Source organism: Callithrix jacchus, chromosome 14 (genome assembly GCF_049354715.1).
Source record: "Callithrix jacchus isolate 240 chromosome 14, calJac240_pri, whole genome shotgun sequence".
Classification (NCBI taxonomy): domain Eukaryota; kingdom Metazoa; phylum Chordata; class Mammalia; order Primates; family Cebidae; genus Callithrix; species Callithrix jacchus.
In genome coordinates this window covers 38,481,896-38,500,893 of record NC_133515.1, presented here as the reverse complement: position 1 = coordinate 38,500,893, position 18,998 = coordinate 38,481,896, and the positions used below count along the sequence as shown (strand labels likewise).

At 39.5% G+C, this 18,998-nt stretch overlaps 1 protein-coding gene and 1 pseudogene across 2 annotated transcripts in view; one reads left to right on the top strand and one right to left on the bottom strand.

Moving 5' to 3' along the window:
* The window catches only part of SEMA4F (ssemaphorin 4F), a 30,815-nt gene extending 30,696 nt beyond the window's left edge, over positions 1-119 (top strand). For both annotated transcript variants that reach the window (XM_078349009.1, XM_078349008.1), the window contains one exon: positions 13-119. In XM_078349009.1, coding sequence (XP_078205135.1) covers positions 13-104 — 92 coding nt within the window. In that variant the 3' untranslated portion in view covers positions 105-119. The remainder of the gene's footprint in view (positions 1-12) is intronic.
* Positions 120-11,828: 11,709 nt separating this feature from the next.
* On the bottom strand, positions 11,829-13,437 carry LOC100396831 (S-methyl-5'-thioadenosine phosphorylase pseudogene; annotated as a pseudogene).
* Positions 13,438-18,998: the final 5,561 nt, after the last annotated feature.

Below are 18,998 nucleotides of genomic sequence, written 5' to 3'. Positions count from 1 at the left end.
TACAATTCCTAGGTAAATGTCCTTGGGAAAAAGGGAATATGAACCTACAGGATTCCAGTCAACAAAATAAGGTGTCCACATCTTCCCTATACAAAGGTTTGTGATACAGCTCTCATTAGGATCTTTGCTAGATAAGTTCTTATTCCTTTGGGTATTTATTGTGGTACTAGCCAGGGAAGGCTTTGTTATGATGCAGTAACAACCCCACACTCTTTTAGTGGCTTAAAACATTTGTTACTCATGCTGTATTTCTAGCCTTGGTAGTCACTCAGGAACCAAGGCTCAGGGAGGCTCCATCTTGACACAAGCTTCCATGATTGTAGAGACAGGAAGAGGGAACTTGGCTAGCCATAGGTAGGCTCCTAAAGTTTCTGTCTAGAAGTAACATTCATGATCACATTTCAATGACCAAAGCAAGCCACGTGACTATGCAAATTCAAGCAGATGGAGAGGGTTGTCATAGCCTTGTGCTCAGACCACCGTACTAAGCATTTGTGCCTGCAGGATAGCCACAGGCCCAGCGTGGTGCTCACGTCTGTAATCCCAGCACTTTGGGAGGCCAAGGCAGGCAGATCACTTGAGCCCAGGAGTTCCAGAGCAGCCAGGGCAAAATGTTGGAATCCTGTCTCTCAAAAAATACAAAAGTTAGCTCGGCATGGTGGCACACGCCTATAGTCCCAGCTACTTTCAGAGGCTGCGGTGAGAGGATGGATTAAGCCTGTGAGCCTGGGAGGTGGAGGCTTAATGGTTGTGGCACTGGACTCCAGCAGTGGTGACAGAGCGAGACCTTGCCTCAAAACAAAAAAAACAAAAACAAAAATTATGGCCTCAGTCCCTTTTGGTAGGACTAAGAGCTGCTGATGTCCTTTTTGTTTCTTTACTGAAGGGAAACATATACCAAATGCACTTCATAATCTCACCTCTCCTACTGAGCACCTGCTACTTCCTCTCCTTTCTTCCATCTCCATGAAGTAAAGTGAATTTCCTTTTAGAGAAATGGCTACTGGATATTTAAAAAAAATACCTAGGTAAGAAGGGCTGCTGAATTGGAGAGGACTCACAGTGACCACATTCAGTAAAAAGAGAAACTTAGTGACTCACTTAGTAGTAAAGATAAGGAGGAGGTATTTCCCAGGATTGCAGGAAGGGCCTCAGGACCTGAGGCCTTAGCCACTGGAATCAGGGTTTAATGCCACCAGGATTCTTTGTCTTCCATTAGTCTGTCATCTCTGCATGTTCTGCTTGCTGTAAATGGACATATTCCTAGAGCTAGGAAAGATGGCTGCCATCTATCCTTCATATTCTCTCAGCTCTGTACAGTAGAGGCAAGGCTACTTCTTTAGCTCCAATCCAGGAATCCCAGGGAAAGATTCTGATTGGCCCAGATTGATTGGTCAGAAAGATTCTGACATGCCCACACTGAACCAATGACTGTGTCCAAGGAAATGGGATACTATGATTGGTCAGGGCTGAGTCAAATGCGTGCCCAGGGAAGACAGGATTAAATTGTCAGAACAAGGGACATGGTTAAGTTGGCTGGGCAAATAAAAACCATAGGTACTGTAATTTACTACAGCTGTCTTAGAGTTAGATATCAACAGTAACCTTTGAAAACTAAGATCATGTTGTTCCTTCCAAATTAAAACATTCATATCACACATCCTGTTACAATTAGAATAAAATCCAAATCCCCCATTGTGATTTACAGAGCCTTACATGTTAGGCTCTGTCCATCTATCTAAACTATTTTTACTTTCCCCTCACTCAGGGCAACAGCCACACCAGCCTTCATTCAGCTTTCTAGATACACCAAGCTTGTTCCCAACTTCAGGGAAATAGTTGTTTCCCCTGATTTTTGCAAGCCTGCGTCCTTCTGGGTAGTCAGGCTTTATCTTAAATGTTGCCTCCATAAAGAGGCCCACCCTGATTACTCTGTATAGAGTAGCTCCCAGTTACTTCTTGTCACATCCTCCTATTTTAATTCTCAGCATAGCATATCATTAATTTGTATTTTCTTGTTTCCTTATTTTAATTATTTTCCTTCTTGTTTAGATTGCAAACTCCATGAAATCTGGAGGTTTTTTTTTTTTGTTCTTGGCTTTTTTGTTCACTGCTGTTTCTCCAGTCCTTAGAACAGTGAACAGTGCCTGAACACGTAGTAGATGCTCAATATTTGCTGAGTGAACAAATATGGCCATTGCCGAGCTGACCCACCGGGTGATGGAAAGAACGCAGGTCTTGCTAAGAGGCCAACATCATCCACTGGTCAATTCTCTTATAGGAGCCCACATAGTTCCCAGCTCCTGTGGTTCTGCAGTACTAAGTGGCAGCCCCTGGGATCCTCTGCTCACAGGTTCATGCTTTTCAAGGGACAGCTTTAGAGTGTCGTTCTCTTGGATCTCAAACAACCTCTCCCTGTCTCTATTCTGAACTCCATCCTGGACCCTTCTTTGCTTTGGGCCCTAATTTGTATCTGGTGTTCATAGGTAGGTCCTCTGCTCTTTCTTTCAGAGTGAAAGAATCAAAGTATCCCTAGAAGGCACAACACTACTTTGCAAGCATAAATTCTCTGATCATAGTTGCCCTTAATAGTAATCATAATGCCCTAAACTATAATAAGGTGCTAGATATGGTGTGGGGATTGAGCTAAACATTTTATACATCAAACTCAATCTCAGAAAGACTGGTGGTGTTAGCCACATTGTCAGTCAGTGAAACTGAGGCTTGAAGGAGAAATAACTTGCTCAGGGTCATACAGTTAGTTTGTAGGTGAGTTGTGTCAAAAACCCAGGTCTCTCAGATTCCAAAGCTTGTGCTCAGAACCCCTGCGGTATACAAAGTACCCAAATAGTGCCCATTAGGGATCAACTTCCAAGTACTGAGTCTTGCCTTCCTATGGCAGAGTGGTATTTCCTCCTTCACTTATTGTTCACTTCATGTATATAAAACAGAACATGATCCTATTTCAATATATAACTTCTGTAAAACCAAAAATTAAAACACCATAGTAAAATAAATGAGAAAAACATGGTATTTCATTTGCAATACTTGAAAAAATGTTAACATTCTTAATCATAAATGAGCTCTTAGAGATCAATAACAAAGACTAACATTACAAGGGAAATGAAAATAAAAGGAACAGAGGAAAATGAACACAAATGATTAATAAGGTGATATGAAGATGATGTAGCTGAACATTAATAGATGAAAAAGCAATTTCTTTATATTATTACATTATCAATGATCACAAATACAGATATCTAACATTTGTATATAATTTTAGGAAGTGGGGAATTCTTAAACACTGGAAAAATTTACTCCAGTTTTGGGAAATTTGCTCAAAATTTAGATCTTGTATATACTTTATCCTGGCAGTTCCAATCCACAGGAATTATTCCAACAGAGTAGTTGGACAAATGAAATTTATGTATAAGCATGTTCCTTACATAGAAAATCTATGGGTCTAATTTATCACCCTCCAACTACTTATGTATCAATTAATTAAAAAATACATTGGGGGATGTTCATTAAATATTAATTTAGGTCTATTTAGGCCAGATTGTAGGCTAGGTTCTGGAGACACAAAAGTGAGTAGAGCAAAGTCTCTCTCCCCTTAAAGCTCATAATTCAGGGAATAGGGAGAGAGTAAGCAGATAGCAACACACTTTGAAAGGCACTATTGTTAAGGTGTGTTCCAAATCTGAGGAACCCAAAGATATCTCATTCTATTGACCTCTCTTCTTAACTAGCAGTTTGAGAAACAGGTTTCAGATGCCAATCAAAGCCTTTGTACCACCTAACAAGACTACCTTGAAGCTACTGAGAAAGTCTAATGTAGTGTAGTCTAGTGAGACATATACATGCCTCATTTTGTTTTGTGTGTATCAAATTTTACATAATAAAACACTTTAAAGTAAAATTTTTTTTTGTCTATAGAACCAGAAAAGACAAAAAGAAAAGGTTGGTGACATTGTGTGCTCCCCAAACAAGGGTTTGGGGAGAGTGAGCATTCTATACTATTGTTGGAAATGAAATTAGTATACACTCTATGGAGGGCATTCTGGTAATATCTACTGAAAGCTTTAAAGTAAATATATATAATTTGATCCAGTACACTTTAGAAATTTATTTTAGGAAATAGCAGTAAACTCTGCAAAGACATACTTCTAAAAATTATTTTGATATTAATTATAAGCCTAAAATATTGGAAAAAATCAATTATTCAACAAGAGAAATTTGGGTAAATAACCATCAGTCTTGACATGAAAAAATGTACACATTGTTAAGCAAAAAAAGAGAAAACAATAAGAAAGAGCAAAGCAGTTCCTGACAGCTGGGTGCTGGCCTGGCACTCAGAGCCAGGCCTCGGTGTTCTCCTGTTGAACATGAAGGATTTCGTAGAACACCAACATCAGACAAGGACACTCAGTGCTGATGATAGATCAAGAAAAAAAAATGAGATCACTCTGTAATCTTGTCTGAACATAGACAAAACAGGAACATTGTCCAGACCACAAAATGACCTAGCATCCTCTTCTCTGGGCTAATAGGAATGACTGCTGCTGCTTTACCAGTTCTTCACTGGCTTTAGCCTTGCAGCAGTCTTCTCTCCTCCCAGATGAGTTATTAAGACACCCACGCACAGAATTACTCTGCTTCCTTAAACCCTTCTGCAAACCTGACTCACACAAGTCTGAGTCCCATAATAAGTTATTTCCGATACCCTCTTACTGAAACACCCCACAATTTCCCATGTCATGCATTCTCCCCCACAGAAAAACTAATAACCCCACTTGCTTGACTACAGGTGTATTCCCAGTGATCTTTGACTGGAGAGCAATGACAATCAGTACTATCTCATAATTATTTGTAATAGATATGTATTTTCATTGTCATAAAATTGTGTGGCATAGCCCACAACAAACTGTTAGCAATGGTCACCCCTGATGAGGGATTTTACTTTTGATTTGCTGTCTTTTTATTTTATTTTATTTTTTACAATGTGTACGAATTGAGATAGAGAGGAGGAGGACAATTAAGAGGACGGAAAGGAGAATAAGGGAAGGAAAAAATGGCATAATGATGATGAAGATGGTAGTGGCAGCAGCTCTAAGACATGTTTGATAATGATGTTAATTAGAGGATCTTTATGTTTTTCTTTAAATATCTATAATTAACATGCATTACACTTGCATATGAAAAACAAGTTATTTTTAAATAAAAGAAGATTGTGATTTTCCCAGGGAAATACAATATGACTGTTTCTGATTTTTTATTTTTGCAGTAGTGAAGTAGGGATCTTGTGCCTGACTGACATTAAAGACAAGTTTGAAGACTTTTGGTTTTCCAGGTCCATTGTAGTATAGTTAGATGCAGTAGGTGTCGCTTTTTCCCCAAGAATAGCCTGTTGCTAATGGGGGCGGAAGTTCGCTCTGAGCTGTACCCAATTCTGTCAATTATCTGTCTTCAAGATTTGCCTAATCTCTAACCTTTGAGTAATATGTACTTGTTTTCCTTCCTTCTGTACTTTAGATCCACGATCCAATGTAGATGAGGGAAATTACTACACATTCTTTATTTCTTTCTGGAGAACTTTCACATAGCCATCCTATTAGATTTTCATGGTAATCCAAAGTGCTTCAGGTAGGTATTATTAGCTTTGTTTTAGAGATGAGGAGGGCGAAGTTCATCAGAAAACTGAGGTCATTAACAACTAATTGGTCAAGCTTTCTTTCCCCTCCATTATCTAATTCAAGAAACAATGCAGCAAATACAGCACTACTTGTGCTTTAAATATATGAATATATATTTATTGGTGTAAATATATCAACCATAGAAATATGTTCCTATCAATTTCTGAGAACTGAGGTACAAATTATGAGAACTGACCATGCTGCTTGCATACTGTGATTATGCAAAAGCTTCTGGAGGTGCATTATGTGGAGGGGCCCTCTCAACTGTGGACAAGGTGTTCAGTCTTCAGAGGTCTGGGAGTTACTCAGAAACAGCGAGGCTCCTGGGGGAGCATGCTGAAGGTGACTCATGTTTGCACATGCATGACTTGGTGTTTTGTTATAAACGTGAAGTTTTGTGCTGAGTGGTAGTATCAGATGCAAAGGACTGTTTGCTCCCTCTATTGGAGGTCTCATACTTTCCCAAACCTTGCATGTTATCAATTATCAAGCAGTCATTTCCTGATGCCTGCCACGTAGCTCCTTTTCTAGTTTGCTTTTCCTAAAACATTTTGGAGTTAGAAATCAAATAACCAAGCTAGGTGGAAATGAGTATAACATCAAGTTTCTCCAGGTTCAAAGCAACACTATTTGAAGACATTTGTATTTGTGCATTAATTCCTGGTTCATAACTGAATTATGGAAAGGAGACACTGACTGATAGAAAGCTGATTCTGGATAAATGAGGAATGATTATGCCAGTATTTTTCAGAGATCCAAAGTGATCAAGGCCAGCTTTGACTCAGTCTACTGAGTCATGCTGGGCATATGTATGGCTTGGTCACTCACTTCACTGCTGCAGCCATGTGAAGGGAATGCTCCTGTCTGGGTGAAGGTGTCCAGCCTTACAGAGCAGGCCTGACCACCCTCCAATGGTGTGGTAGGCACTGGGCCAGGAGGGAAGCTGGTGGGGTGTGGGGCAAGTACTAGGCAAAAGAAGTACCAGGCTCTGGGGCAGGCTGCTGGATTTTGACTCAAGTTGACACAGGAAGATAGCAAATCCAGCCCTCTCCCCAGAGGAATTGAGACCTGGTAGGGCCCTTCTCACAACTTAAGGGTGCAGATTGGAGAATAGGTAAGGATCAGATGCACCTCACATACCAGCAGCTTGTGCCAGGCAGTGTGCCTAAGATGAGGTGGGGAAAGGCAGACATAGGGTTCATGAAATGTGGCCAACAGAAACGAAGCAGCAGAATGCACCCAACCAGCTGTCTGAAGTACAAGGCAGGGACCCAAGGGAGGGAACACATGTGAGGGACATTTAAGGTCCCAAGAGATGTGGGATGAAGTGACCGGACCTGGTATGCTCTGCCTATGAACTTCAGCTCTGTTGTGGGGCTGAGAAGTCTGGCATTTGGAAGCTTGAGGCTGCCAAAGTGACCTCCAAAATCACCCACTGGGGAGGCAACGGCTTCTGTTGGATGTGTCACAAGGAGGGGACCTCTTCACTCAGGCAAAGTGGGCAGTCTTCAGAGGGCTGGGAGTTCTTTGCAAACTGCTAGGATAGGGCTAGCACTGGGTGTGGTTACTGAGGACAGGGTCCCTGGTTACCTGATGAAGTGAGCCCAGAGTAAGCTTTTTTGGAGCCCACAGATCTGAGGCTTCCCTTCAGAGGGGCGGGGACCAGGCAGAGCAGACCAGCTTGGTTTTTCACAAGGGTGGGAGTGAGTTGGAAAGTGGCCTTAGGTCACAAACACTAACCGCTTTAAGAGAAATGCAGCTCATCCCACTGACCTTGAAACAAGTTTTGCATGTGCACACATGAGTGTGTGTGTTTGTGGGTGAAAGATATTTATCTAAAAAATTATGTAAATACGCTCATAATAAAGCATTTAGGATATGCTGAAAAGCATATAAAAATAAGGATCCACTTCAAAACCCACAGGCCAGAGATACAATCTCTAAATATATTTTGGTGAATTTCCTTCCAGACTTTTCTCTATGTATATATTCAGCATGGGGATATAAATACGTATTTTAAATAGACACAGTATGATACTGTTTTGTAAACTGCTTTTTCCATTTGATACTATATCTTGGATACTTTTTCACAGTAATACATTTTATTCTATATCATCATCCTGCAAAAGATTCTATTGCTTGATATTTCTTATTTTAACTCACCTTCCATTGGTTAATATCACATCATTTGAAAATAATACCTTTGTTTCTTTCTTCGTTTCTTACTTCAGTGTGTTGGCTGGAACTTCCACAACTGGTCCAGATAGAACTTAAGTTCTTGACTTGAACGTGATTCTACAGTAGCGCCTTTAGTATTTCACCATTGTTTTTCACATTTCCTCTTGATTCCTAATAGGTTTATAATATAGAGGGAGTCTTTGTATTATCTTTAACACTAACAGGGTTTTATATTTTTCTTTTCAGAGGATAGGATGGAGGTTGAATTATGCCAAATATCTTCCTAAGCAGACAGTAAGGTGATGGTATTGTTTTTCTCCTTTAGCTTGTGAATGTCTCAGTGCTGAACCCATGTTGGTTCCTAAGATCAGCCCCGTGTTAGTGGTTTTGCAGCTCGGGAAGGGGAAATTGCTGCTCTGGGAAATATTGCAGAAAAAGTAGCATGCTTTATAACCTGTGCTACACCTGCTCTTTTTAACCATAAATCAAGGAAATTGTCCCCTATCAGTTCATAGGGTGTTTCCTCATTTTTTAAAATAGCTACAGAGTGTTCCTTTGTGTGGTTGTGTCACAGTTTATTTATTCAACCAGTTCCCTAGTGATACATATGTGAGGTGTTTCCAGTCTTCTGCTGCAGTAAGTAACCTCATAAATACATTACTTTGTAGGCATGTGGATATACTTTAAAAGAAATTCTCAGAAATGGGACTGCTGTGTTAGAATGAACCGGGAAGCTTTCAATCTTTTGGAGACAGATTACTAACAGATAAACTCTGATAGACTCAGATAAACAGTTTAGACAACTTGGTTATAATATATTCTTTTTTTTTAATAAAACAAAACCTAATTTTTTTAATAAACAAAAATATTTGTACAGATAGTTCACAAAATATGTGAATGGCCAATAAGTATATTAAAAGAAGTTCAATGTCTTTGATCAGAAAAATGCAAATCAAAACCACAATGAGATATCAAAATACATCCAATAGACGGCTAAAATTAAAAACACTGACAATACCAAGCTTTGGAAAGAATACTGTACAACTGGAATTCGTATAAATTACTGGTAGTAGTGTAGGCATTTGTACAAGTAGAAATAGGTTCACAAAAAGACTTGTAATTTCATGCTTATAGCAGCTTTATTCATAAAATTCCTCAAATGGAAACAATTCAAACATTCATCAACAAGTGAATAATCAAACTGTAAGATAGGCATATGACAGAATACTACTAGGCAATAAAAAGGCACAAGTTATGGATGCATGAAACAACATGAGTGAATCTCCAAAACAAAGAAATAATGCATGCTGAGATTGCCTTTCTGAAGAAATTCCCCTAATTCTTCGAGATCCCCAGGTTCTCAAAGGCACAGCTGGCAATAGGCCCTGAAACAGCTTCCTCTGGACTACCCACCTAGTCTTGCTAGATTTCCTCAATCTTTGGCATTTCTTCTTTTCTTCCATGGTCTTCATTCACTGCTGTTCTTCTTGCCTATCTTCAATTATTTTATGTTAATATGAGGACAACATAGGTTCTTCCATCTTGAAACTTTAGTTCTTTGCCTGGCTGAGCCAACACATTTCCTGAGCAGGATTCTGTGCACACTGATAGTTCCAAGGTGCAACAATCTTCAAAACATTTGAGGAGTGTATTAGTCCATTCTCATGCTGCTCCAAAGGACTGCCCAAGCCTGGGTAATTTATAAAGGAAAGAAGTTTAATTGATTCACAGTTCCACATGGCTGGGAATACCTCAGACAACTTACAATCATGGCCGAAGGGGAAACAAACACATCCTTCTTCATATGATGGCAGGAAGAAGTGCCAAAGGACGGGAAAAGCCCCTTATGAAACCATCAAGTCTTGTGAGAACTATCACAAGAACAGCAGCATGGGGGTAACCACTCCTATGATTTAATTAACTCCCATTGGGTCCCTTTCATAACACAGGGGGATTAGAGGAACTACAATTCGAGATGGTATTTGAGTCAGGGCTCAGCCAAACCGTATCAAGGAGGGACTCTGCAAATGAGGCACAAACTCCTCAGTTTATGACTTCCTAATCTAGCAGATGCTCCTCAAAACCTTATCAGGTTGTTTCACTGGATAAGTGCTGGCTAAATGCTTGTTGAAAAAATTCAAAACATGTTTGGGCTACTGTCACAAGAATGAACAATGATTTATTTGGAAAATAGGTGTTGGTGTGGCCACAACCACGCCTCTGAGGGAACAGCCAGAGGAGAGGCTCCAGGAGCATCCTGAAGATGCCAGAGCAGGCTCACATGGCACCTGCAGGGTGGCTGGCTGGGGGCAGTTCAGAGGTTGCCTCAGTCACTCCCTCTTCAGGGAAGTTCACTATCCTCCACTCATGAGGGCGCCGCTGTCCTGGAGCTTTCTTCCTTGATACAAGCCATGGTAGCTACTTCAGGCCCTGCATAGTGACTTGTGCCAGCAAAGGGGGCAGTGAACAGGGGCCAGGTCACAAGAATTGTGACCTTTAGGGACCACAGGGCCAGGCTGTCATTCTCAAAACCATGAAATTCAATGGCAAACACAACAGCAAATTATAATGCCAACAAAGACTTCTATGTACATGCAAATCTAATGCTAAGTCATTAAACTACAGCTTTCCCATCATGCTCACCATCCATCTTTGGGGAAACAAAAATGCTCACAACTAACCATGGTGTTCACTCAATTTACTAGCTTAAAAAAAACAGTAGCACAGCATCACAAGTGAGAAGTGTTCTAGGAAGTGTTCTTCAACAATATCCTTAAGCATAGGTATGAGGAAAATTATATTGGCTTTGTATAAGGAATGAATGATTGGGAACAAAGAAAGGAGTATACTGCATTCATATGATTAGTCTGAAAATGATGTTGCTAGGGAAGGCTATTTAATCAAGAAAAGTACCTCTGCAAGTTGGAGCAAACTATACTTTCTGAACACAAGAAAAATGCCCATATTTTTGCCGTGACATTCTTAGACACCCACTAAGAATGAGGGAAATTAAGGTATCATCTACGTATATATCATACTGTAGTGAAAACAATCACAGGTCACAGCACTAGCGAAGGCTGGGTTCAGGTTCATTAAGGTCTCTATGGATCACTAAAGGACAATCAGAATTGAAATTTAATACTGTATCAGGGAATCCAAGGGTGATAATCATACTTGACCCAAATGGCTCACACTAATGACTCAGATTAGTACTGGAGGGTAACTGTTTTGTTTACAATTAGCAGCTTATTATCTTGAAGTCAGTCTCACAAACACAAACACATTGACTTTACAAACTCTTTAAATAAAAGGTTCCGTATCCTGATCTTAAAGTATGCTGTAATAGTCCACAGTGAAAAGAAAATAATTCTGAGGAAAAAGATCTCCCCATGATAAACTGAAGAAAACTAAAAGCATTTATATAAAAGTAACAATAAAAAAAGAGTTTAAAAAGCAAGCTTCCACTTTTTTATTAAAAAGCAAAAATCAACTCATGTAAAATACTTTAACTCATAAAAAATAGAATCAAATATGACTTAAAAAAAAATCAGAACCATAATATGTGCATTAAGTCTTTTAAATAGTTTAACTACTTTACTATTAAGCACTTAGTTTTTCTCAGAAAGCTGTTGCAAACCCAAGTACTGTTCTGACTATAGAAATCAATGATTCTTGAGCAGAATAAAGATGTAACTTCCTTAAATGACATTCATCTTAATATTACCATCTTAAATTCTGCTTCATTACCAAAAACAGTGTTTTCAAGAACTGGATTTTTCTAAATCCATTTTTATTTTTACAACAACTTTACTATTTGACTATATTCATTGTAGAAAAATGTGAAGACACAGAGAGAGTCAAAGAAAATAAAAACTATCCCAGTATCCCTCCCCCAAATACAATAACAAGGTTTTATATATATATTTCTTTTGAGGTTTTTTTTTGTATATATATATATATATATATATATATATATATATATATATATACAGCATTTTAAAGCAAAACTAGTACTATAAAATGCTACCATATCCATTTTTTCATTTCATATATAGAGCAACTGTATCTTTTTAGGATAGTAAAATATTCAAAAAGGATTTTCAGTTGGCTGATTCACAATCTAATTATAACTAAGACATAATTTATCTCCAGTTGCTGGGTATTCAGATTGTTTTAATTATTTGCTTTTATCACTATCATTATTAAACACGCTTCTTTATACATAATTGTTTGTATCTCTGATATGGTTTTAAAGAGAAATTCCTAGATGTAGAGTTCCCAGCACAAAGTATGCCAGTATTTTTAAGCCTTTTGATGCATTTTACCAAATTGCTTTCTAGAAATAATGTACCAATTTACAGTTGCATCACTAAATAACCAAAAAGTCCCATTTCTTCCTCATATTCTTTGGCAGGATAGGAAAATAGAGATTACCCTCTACCCTTCATTGTTGCGAATTTAAGAGCGGGAGAAGAAAATGGTGTGTTTTTTGTTTTGTTTTTCCTAAAATGTAAAATTTTTTTCCCATGTTTACTGGTCATTTGCTTTTCTTCTGTATTTTGAAGTTGTCCAAGTCATTTAGGAGTCTCTAATACACATTATGTCTTGTCTTTCCCATATTTTTTTCAAGTTAAGCAGGAATTCCCAAAAGGACTGGAGTTAGAATGTCTTCTTTTCTCCTGGGCAGTCATGCTACTTTAATGTCTTGGTAATAAAACAGAAAACTGGGCCATATTCTTCAGGCTATGGAGGGTTTCTGACCATTCCATGGACCCTATCTGAGGTATGGTAGTGAGCAGTAAACTTTTGGCTTTATTAGCATTTTCTTTCAGAGTCTTTAAGACTCTGAAAGAGTCCACGGAAACTGCTTCCTCATGCTCCTTCCAGCAGTCATAATCTGTTGCTATGGCGATACTTGCATAACAAATTCCAGCCTCCTTAGCAAGAACCACCTCTGGAACTGTAGTCATGTTGATAACATCTGCCCCCCAGGTGAGGAGCATGAAGCTTTCTGCCTGGGAGCTAAAACGAGGTCCTTCAATTGTGACCATTGTCCCCTTTGAGTGGCATCGGAGTCCTAGCTTCTTAGTCTCTATAAGAATCTCTCTTGTTTTGGGGCAAAACGGCTTGGCCATTGGAATATGGCACACTCCTCTGGCACAAGAATAACTTCCATCATAGAAGGACTGTGGTCTCATAGTGGTCCTGTCAATGAACTGATCAGTAATGACAATATCGCCGGGCTGAATCTCCTCCCTCAAAGAGCCACAAGCTGTGGTCACTATGACATGTGTACACCCCTCTTCCTTCAAAGCCCAGATGTTTGCCTGGTAGTTGACTTTTGAAGGCATGTTGGTGTGCTGCCTCCCATGCCTTGCAAGGAGGACGCAATCAACATTTTTTATCTTCCCCAAAATTAAGGCATCAGATGGCTTGCCTAATGGAGTATCCACATATTTTTCAGTTCTTCCTTCTAAAATTTCTGGATCATCCAGTCCTGTTCCACCAATTATTCCAATCTTCACGACGGTGGTGGTGGTGCTTGAAGCCATGTCTGCACGGGAAAAAAAAGCTATATTCTTATGTTTAATAAAACATCTGCAGCCAAGACAGTTGGGCCTGGAATTGTTGCACGTGTGTGTGCATGTGTGTGCATGTGTGTGCGTGTGTGTGCATGTGTGTGCGTGCTTCTTTCAGCCTTTTATGCTTTCTTCTTGATATTCATGCTTTCTCATAGTGATTCATATCCTTCAGTCACTCATTGTTTTAATGCATGTATATTTTCTTTTCTTTTTTTTTGTCTTTTTGTTTTTTTCCTTTTTGTGGAGAATGGGGTCTCACTATATTGCCCAGGCAGGTCTCGAACTTCTGGGCTTAAGCTGTCCTCCTGCCTCTGCCTCCCTAAGAGCTGGGATTACAGGCATCAGCCACAGCACCTGGCCTTACTTATATTTTCTAGCACATGTTGGAAGCAAGGAAGGTGATAATCACTGTTAGGTATTGAGCACCTTCCCAGGGCCAGACACTTTGCCAGGTGCTCTGAATGTATTATTTCAAACTCTCATTTCAACCACACCGAGAGCTCTTTTGAACTCTTTTTACGAAACGAGAAACCCAGAGCTCAGTTTGCTCAAGGTCCCCAGCTAGGATGTAGTTAATGCAGAGCTTGAAGCCAAGTCTACGTGCTCCACAGCCATATCCTCTTTATTAGCCACACTCATCCAGAATTTTCCCTCCAGCATTCCCATTTGCAGTCATTCCTAGCTAACAATGAGCTGGGAAAGACTAATGTGTGGCAACATGTCCTAATAGTTAAAAACAGTAGCCTTCAGCTTCTGGCTTATTCTTTTAAATAACAGCTCTGTGTTGCTATCTTCGTTTTGATGCCAATCAGGTAAAATTAACAAACACTTGTGGAACATCTGTCAGGTGGAAAGCATGGGGCTAGTTGTTGCAGGGAATATAGAAGGGTAAGTCGAGACTCATGCTGGACAAGCTGAAGCCTGGTCTTGCCAAGTAATATGTACGTTGACTGGTTAACCTGTAAATAACTGCTCCCATGGGATAATGCTGCCAAACTGACTTCCCAGGGTAGGGACTTATACATTGTGAAATAAGTACAATCAATCAATCAAGACTAGTTTCTTCTTTCTCAAGGCCACACACCACATATCAAATTAAACTCCAGATTTGTAAGCTTATTAAACCTCTAAATCGAGTAGTGGAAAAACCAGTAAAGAGTATTAATTTCTATTGTGGAGGAATAATTTTATAAGAACTAAAGCTACAGAAAAAAGTGGTAAAGAAAAAAATTGATAGCAATAAAAAATTTCAAAAAAGAACTTAAAAACATAGTAGATTAAATGATCAATGTAATAGCATTACTTTTAAAATAAAGATAATGGTTATGGTAACTTAAATGAGAGGTTTAAAAAAGCTTATTAAAATACACAGGAAAATGAATTATTGACCCCAAGTAATGGCCAAGATGCTCTGCCTAAATGTCTTGCTAACTTCGTGGCTGAAGATAAGATAATTAGAGACAGAAAAAAAGTAAGAAAGTAATGAAAACATCCACCACATTCATAGATTTTAACCTAGTTATCTTCTCTGGTGAATTCTTTCTTTCTTTCTTTCTTTCTTTTTTTCTTTTTTGACAGTGTCTTGCTCTGTTGCCCAGGCTGGAGTGCAGTGGCACAATCTTGGCTCACTGCAGCTTCTACCTCCCAGGTTCAAGTGATCCTCCCACCTCAGCTTCCCAAGTACCTGGGACCACAGGTGCACACCATCATGCCTGGCTAATTTCTGTATTTTTCATAGAGATGAGGTCTTGCCATGTTGCCCAGGCTGGTGCCAAATGCCTGACCTCAAGTGATCCACCCGCTAATGCCTCCCAAAGTGCTGGGATTATAGGTGTGAGCCACCTTGCCTGGTGCTGAGAATTCATTTTAAAGAAAATTTTTTGAGGATAGGAAAACCAAGTATATAAGAAAATTTAACATAATAGGGAAAGGGTTAACTAAATTACAGCATATCTATGCAATGGAACATTATTCAGTCATTAAAATAATCATTTTGAAGGCTTTCAGGCCTCAGGTTTATAAAGGGATATTAAATGAAGACATCAGAAATTTACCTATAGAATTATTCTACTTCTGGAAGAATAAGTTTTTATGATCAGGACCCGGAAGTAAACAAAGAGAAAAAAAAGAATTGTGTTTGGGTGAGAGTAATTAGAATAAAAAAATAGACTTTATTTTTTAAGCAGTTTCAGGTTCACTGCAAAATTGAGAGGAAAGTACAGAGTTTCCATTAACCATCTGCCCTCATACAGGAGGCGGTTGCATAGCTTCCCCCATTATCAACATCCTTCACCAAAGTTGGATTTTTGTTAAAATTAATGAACCTACATTGACACATCATTATCACCCAAAGTCCATAGTTTACATGAGAATTCACTCTTGGTGTTGTACATTCTATGGGTCTGGACAAACATATAGTGACATGTATCCACCATTATAATATCATACGAAGTAGTTTCATTGTACTAAAAATCATCTATGCTACACTTAATCATCCCTTTCTCCCTGCTAGTTCCTGACAACCACTAATCTTTTTACTGTCTTTATAGTTTTGCCTTTTGCAGAAGAATGTTATATAGTTGGAATGGCTGGATGCGGTGGTTCATGCCTGTAACCCCAGCACTCAGAGGGGTCAAGGTGGGAGGATCACTCGAGACCAGCCTGGCCAACATGGCGAAACCCTGTCTCTACTAAAAATACCAAATTTAGCAGGGCACAGTGGCATATGCCTGTAATGCCAGCTACTTGGGAGGCTGAGGCAAGAGAATCGCTTGAACCCAGGAGGCGGAGATTACAGTGAGCCAAGATCGCACCATTGCACTTCAGCCTGGGTGACAGAGGGAAACTGTGGAAAAAAAAAAAAAAAAGAACATTATATAGTTGGAATTATAGAGTATGTAGCCTATTAAGATTGGCTTCTTCCACTTAGTAATGCATTTAAGGTTACTTTATGCCTTTTCAAGGCTTGATAGCCTGTTTCTTTTTCATGCTGAGTAATAATCTATTGTCTGGGTGTGTGCCACAGTTTATCCACTCCTCTCCTGAAGGACATCTTGATTGCTTCCAGGTTTTGGCAATTATGAATGAAGCTATTATAAACATACATGTACAGTTGTTTGTGTGGATATAAATTTTCAACTCCTTTGAGTAAATCCTGAGGAATGTGACAGCTGGGTTGAGAATTTTTTTTTTAATTTGAAATTTTGTTTTTGAGCAAAAATGGTTTTTAGGGTAAAAAGAAGAAAATTGTCATGCTGGTTTTTTTCAACAGGTTATATCAACACTGTTCACACCAGCATTAGACACCCAGCCAGATGTGAGAGTCGAGTTGACTCCCGTGTAACTGGGAGCAGACTCAATTGCAGAGCTCCTGTCTTATACTCGTAGAGCTCCTCCATCCTCCTTAAGCCTTCGGCCGCTGTCTCCACACTTCTCACACAATGATCTCCTTTGCACAACCTCAGAGCACAGCAGTGCTTCTGACCTGCGCAGAGCACTCCCCTGTCTGGTTTTTCGTTGTCCTCAGCCTTGCCCTTTCCTTCCCCAAACACAGCAGAGCAGTGGGCTCACCTCATCTTCCATCTCTTCTACTCACGGATTTCTGTTACCCCAACTCTCTCAACCCTACAACCCTCAACAGAAGTAATTCCAAGTCAGTGAATAAAACAACTGGACTTTGTCATATAGAGGGTAATTTCCCAAGAAACAGGATGCTGGATTAAACTCTTTCAAAAGAGTAAATGAGTTACCTTTTATATGACCAAAGTGCTTTCCAAAAGGATTAATCCAACTTAAACTGCAAATTTAAAAGCCTAAGAGAGAAGTTCATGACGTGGACAATTGACAGATATAATCCAAGAGCAGGAAGTAACCAGATATGAATTGTGAGATGCTGGGAATTCTCCCGGAGTTGACACCAAACATGCTCAGTAAGCTTGATATTGTCTGTACAAACGAAAGGGCACAGAAGGGAGCAATAATATAACATAGGGTATGAGCCAGGAAAAAATCTTATTTATAGAAGAGTAGGGCTAGAAGGGACTGAGAGCATTCAGGGCCACCCTAGTCTCACAGCAGAGCAAATTCAGAGGAGCCAGGGGCCAACCCAAGATCAAATCTGAACCTCTGCCACCTAGTCCAGCACTTCTTGCCCTTCTAGAAGGCATTCTGAAGTGGTTTAAAAAAATATTAATTTCCTTTTTGCAAAGTTAAAATATTCACGATTTAAAAATAAAAGCAACATAAAAATTTGTATATTGAAGAACCTCTCTACTATCTCTCTCTCTCTCTCTCTCTAAATTGAGATGGAGTCTTGCTCTTTTGCCCAGGCTGGAGTGCAGCGGCACGATCTCAGCTCATTGCAACCTCTGCCGCCCAGGTTCAAGGATCCTCGTGCCTCAGCCTTCCAATTAGCTGGGACTACAGGTGCATGTCATCATGCCCGGCTAATTTTTTGTGTGTTTTTAGTAGAAATGGGGGTTTTACCATGTTGGCCAGGCTGGTTTCGAATTCCTGACCTCAGGTGATGCACCTGCCTCGGCCTCTCAAAGTGCTGAGATTACAGGGATGAGCCACTGTGCCCGGCCTTGCCTCTCTTATTAATTTCTTCTATAGCCTTCTAGCATTTCTTTGTGAAAATATAATCAAATATAAAAATGTGGGAAGGGGGTGAGGGATAATGGACTACAAATTGGGTTCAGTGTATGATGGTCGTGATGGGTGCACCAAAATCTCACAAATTGTCACTAAAGAACTTACTCATGTAACCAAATACCATCTGTTCCCCAGAAACCTATGGAAATAAAAAATGTTTTTAGAAAAGAAAGAAAAAAAAATGTTAAAATGCATTCTTATTTCCACCATTTCTTACTTAAACAATATATCAAGGAGATCCTTCCACATCAATGCATAGAAAGTGTCCTTGTTCTGTTTTAAGGTATTGGGTTGTAAGGCTGAATCATAGTATGTTTAACTAATCTCTATTTATGGACCTTGGGGTTATTTCTAATCTTTTGCTGTTACAACCTGAGCTGTCATAACTAACTTTGTACATTTGTCATCTCATAAGAATGTGTATCTGTGGATTCCCAGAAATGGATTTGCGAGGTCAAAAAGTAATTGCACATGTACTTTTGATAGATATTACCAAAATACCTTCCCAAAGGCCTGTACCATTTTGCATTTCCATGAACAAAATAGAAGTGTACCTGTCTCTTCACAGCTAGAATTAGCCCTTGCTGGAGATCTGTCTTCCCAGGTTATAGTCTGCTTGGACCAAAATTAAATTCTGTTTCATCTCTTGAGTACATACTGGGGTGGGGGCATTAGTCCTGAGGCATGCTGGGTAACATGGAAGACCAGCATCGACTTAAGAACCTGGCATGGCTAGTGCTCAATGTACAGTCCAGAGTATCAGTGTCTTTCACCTCAGATTAGCTCTTCCTTGCACTTCTCTTTGAGAGGCTGTTGCTTAGAATAGCCTCAAATGGGCAGAGGTTGCAGTGAGCCAAGCTCCTGCCACTGCACTCCAGCCTGGGCGACAGAG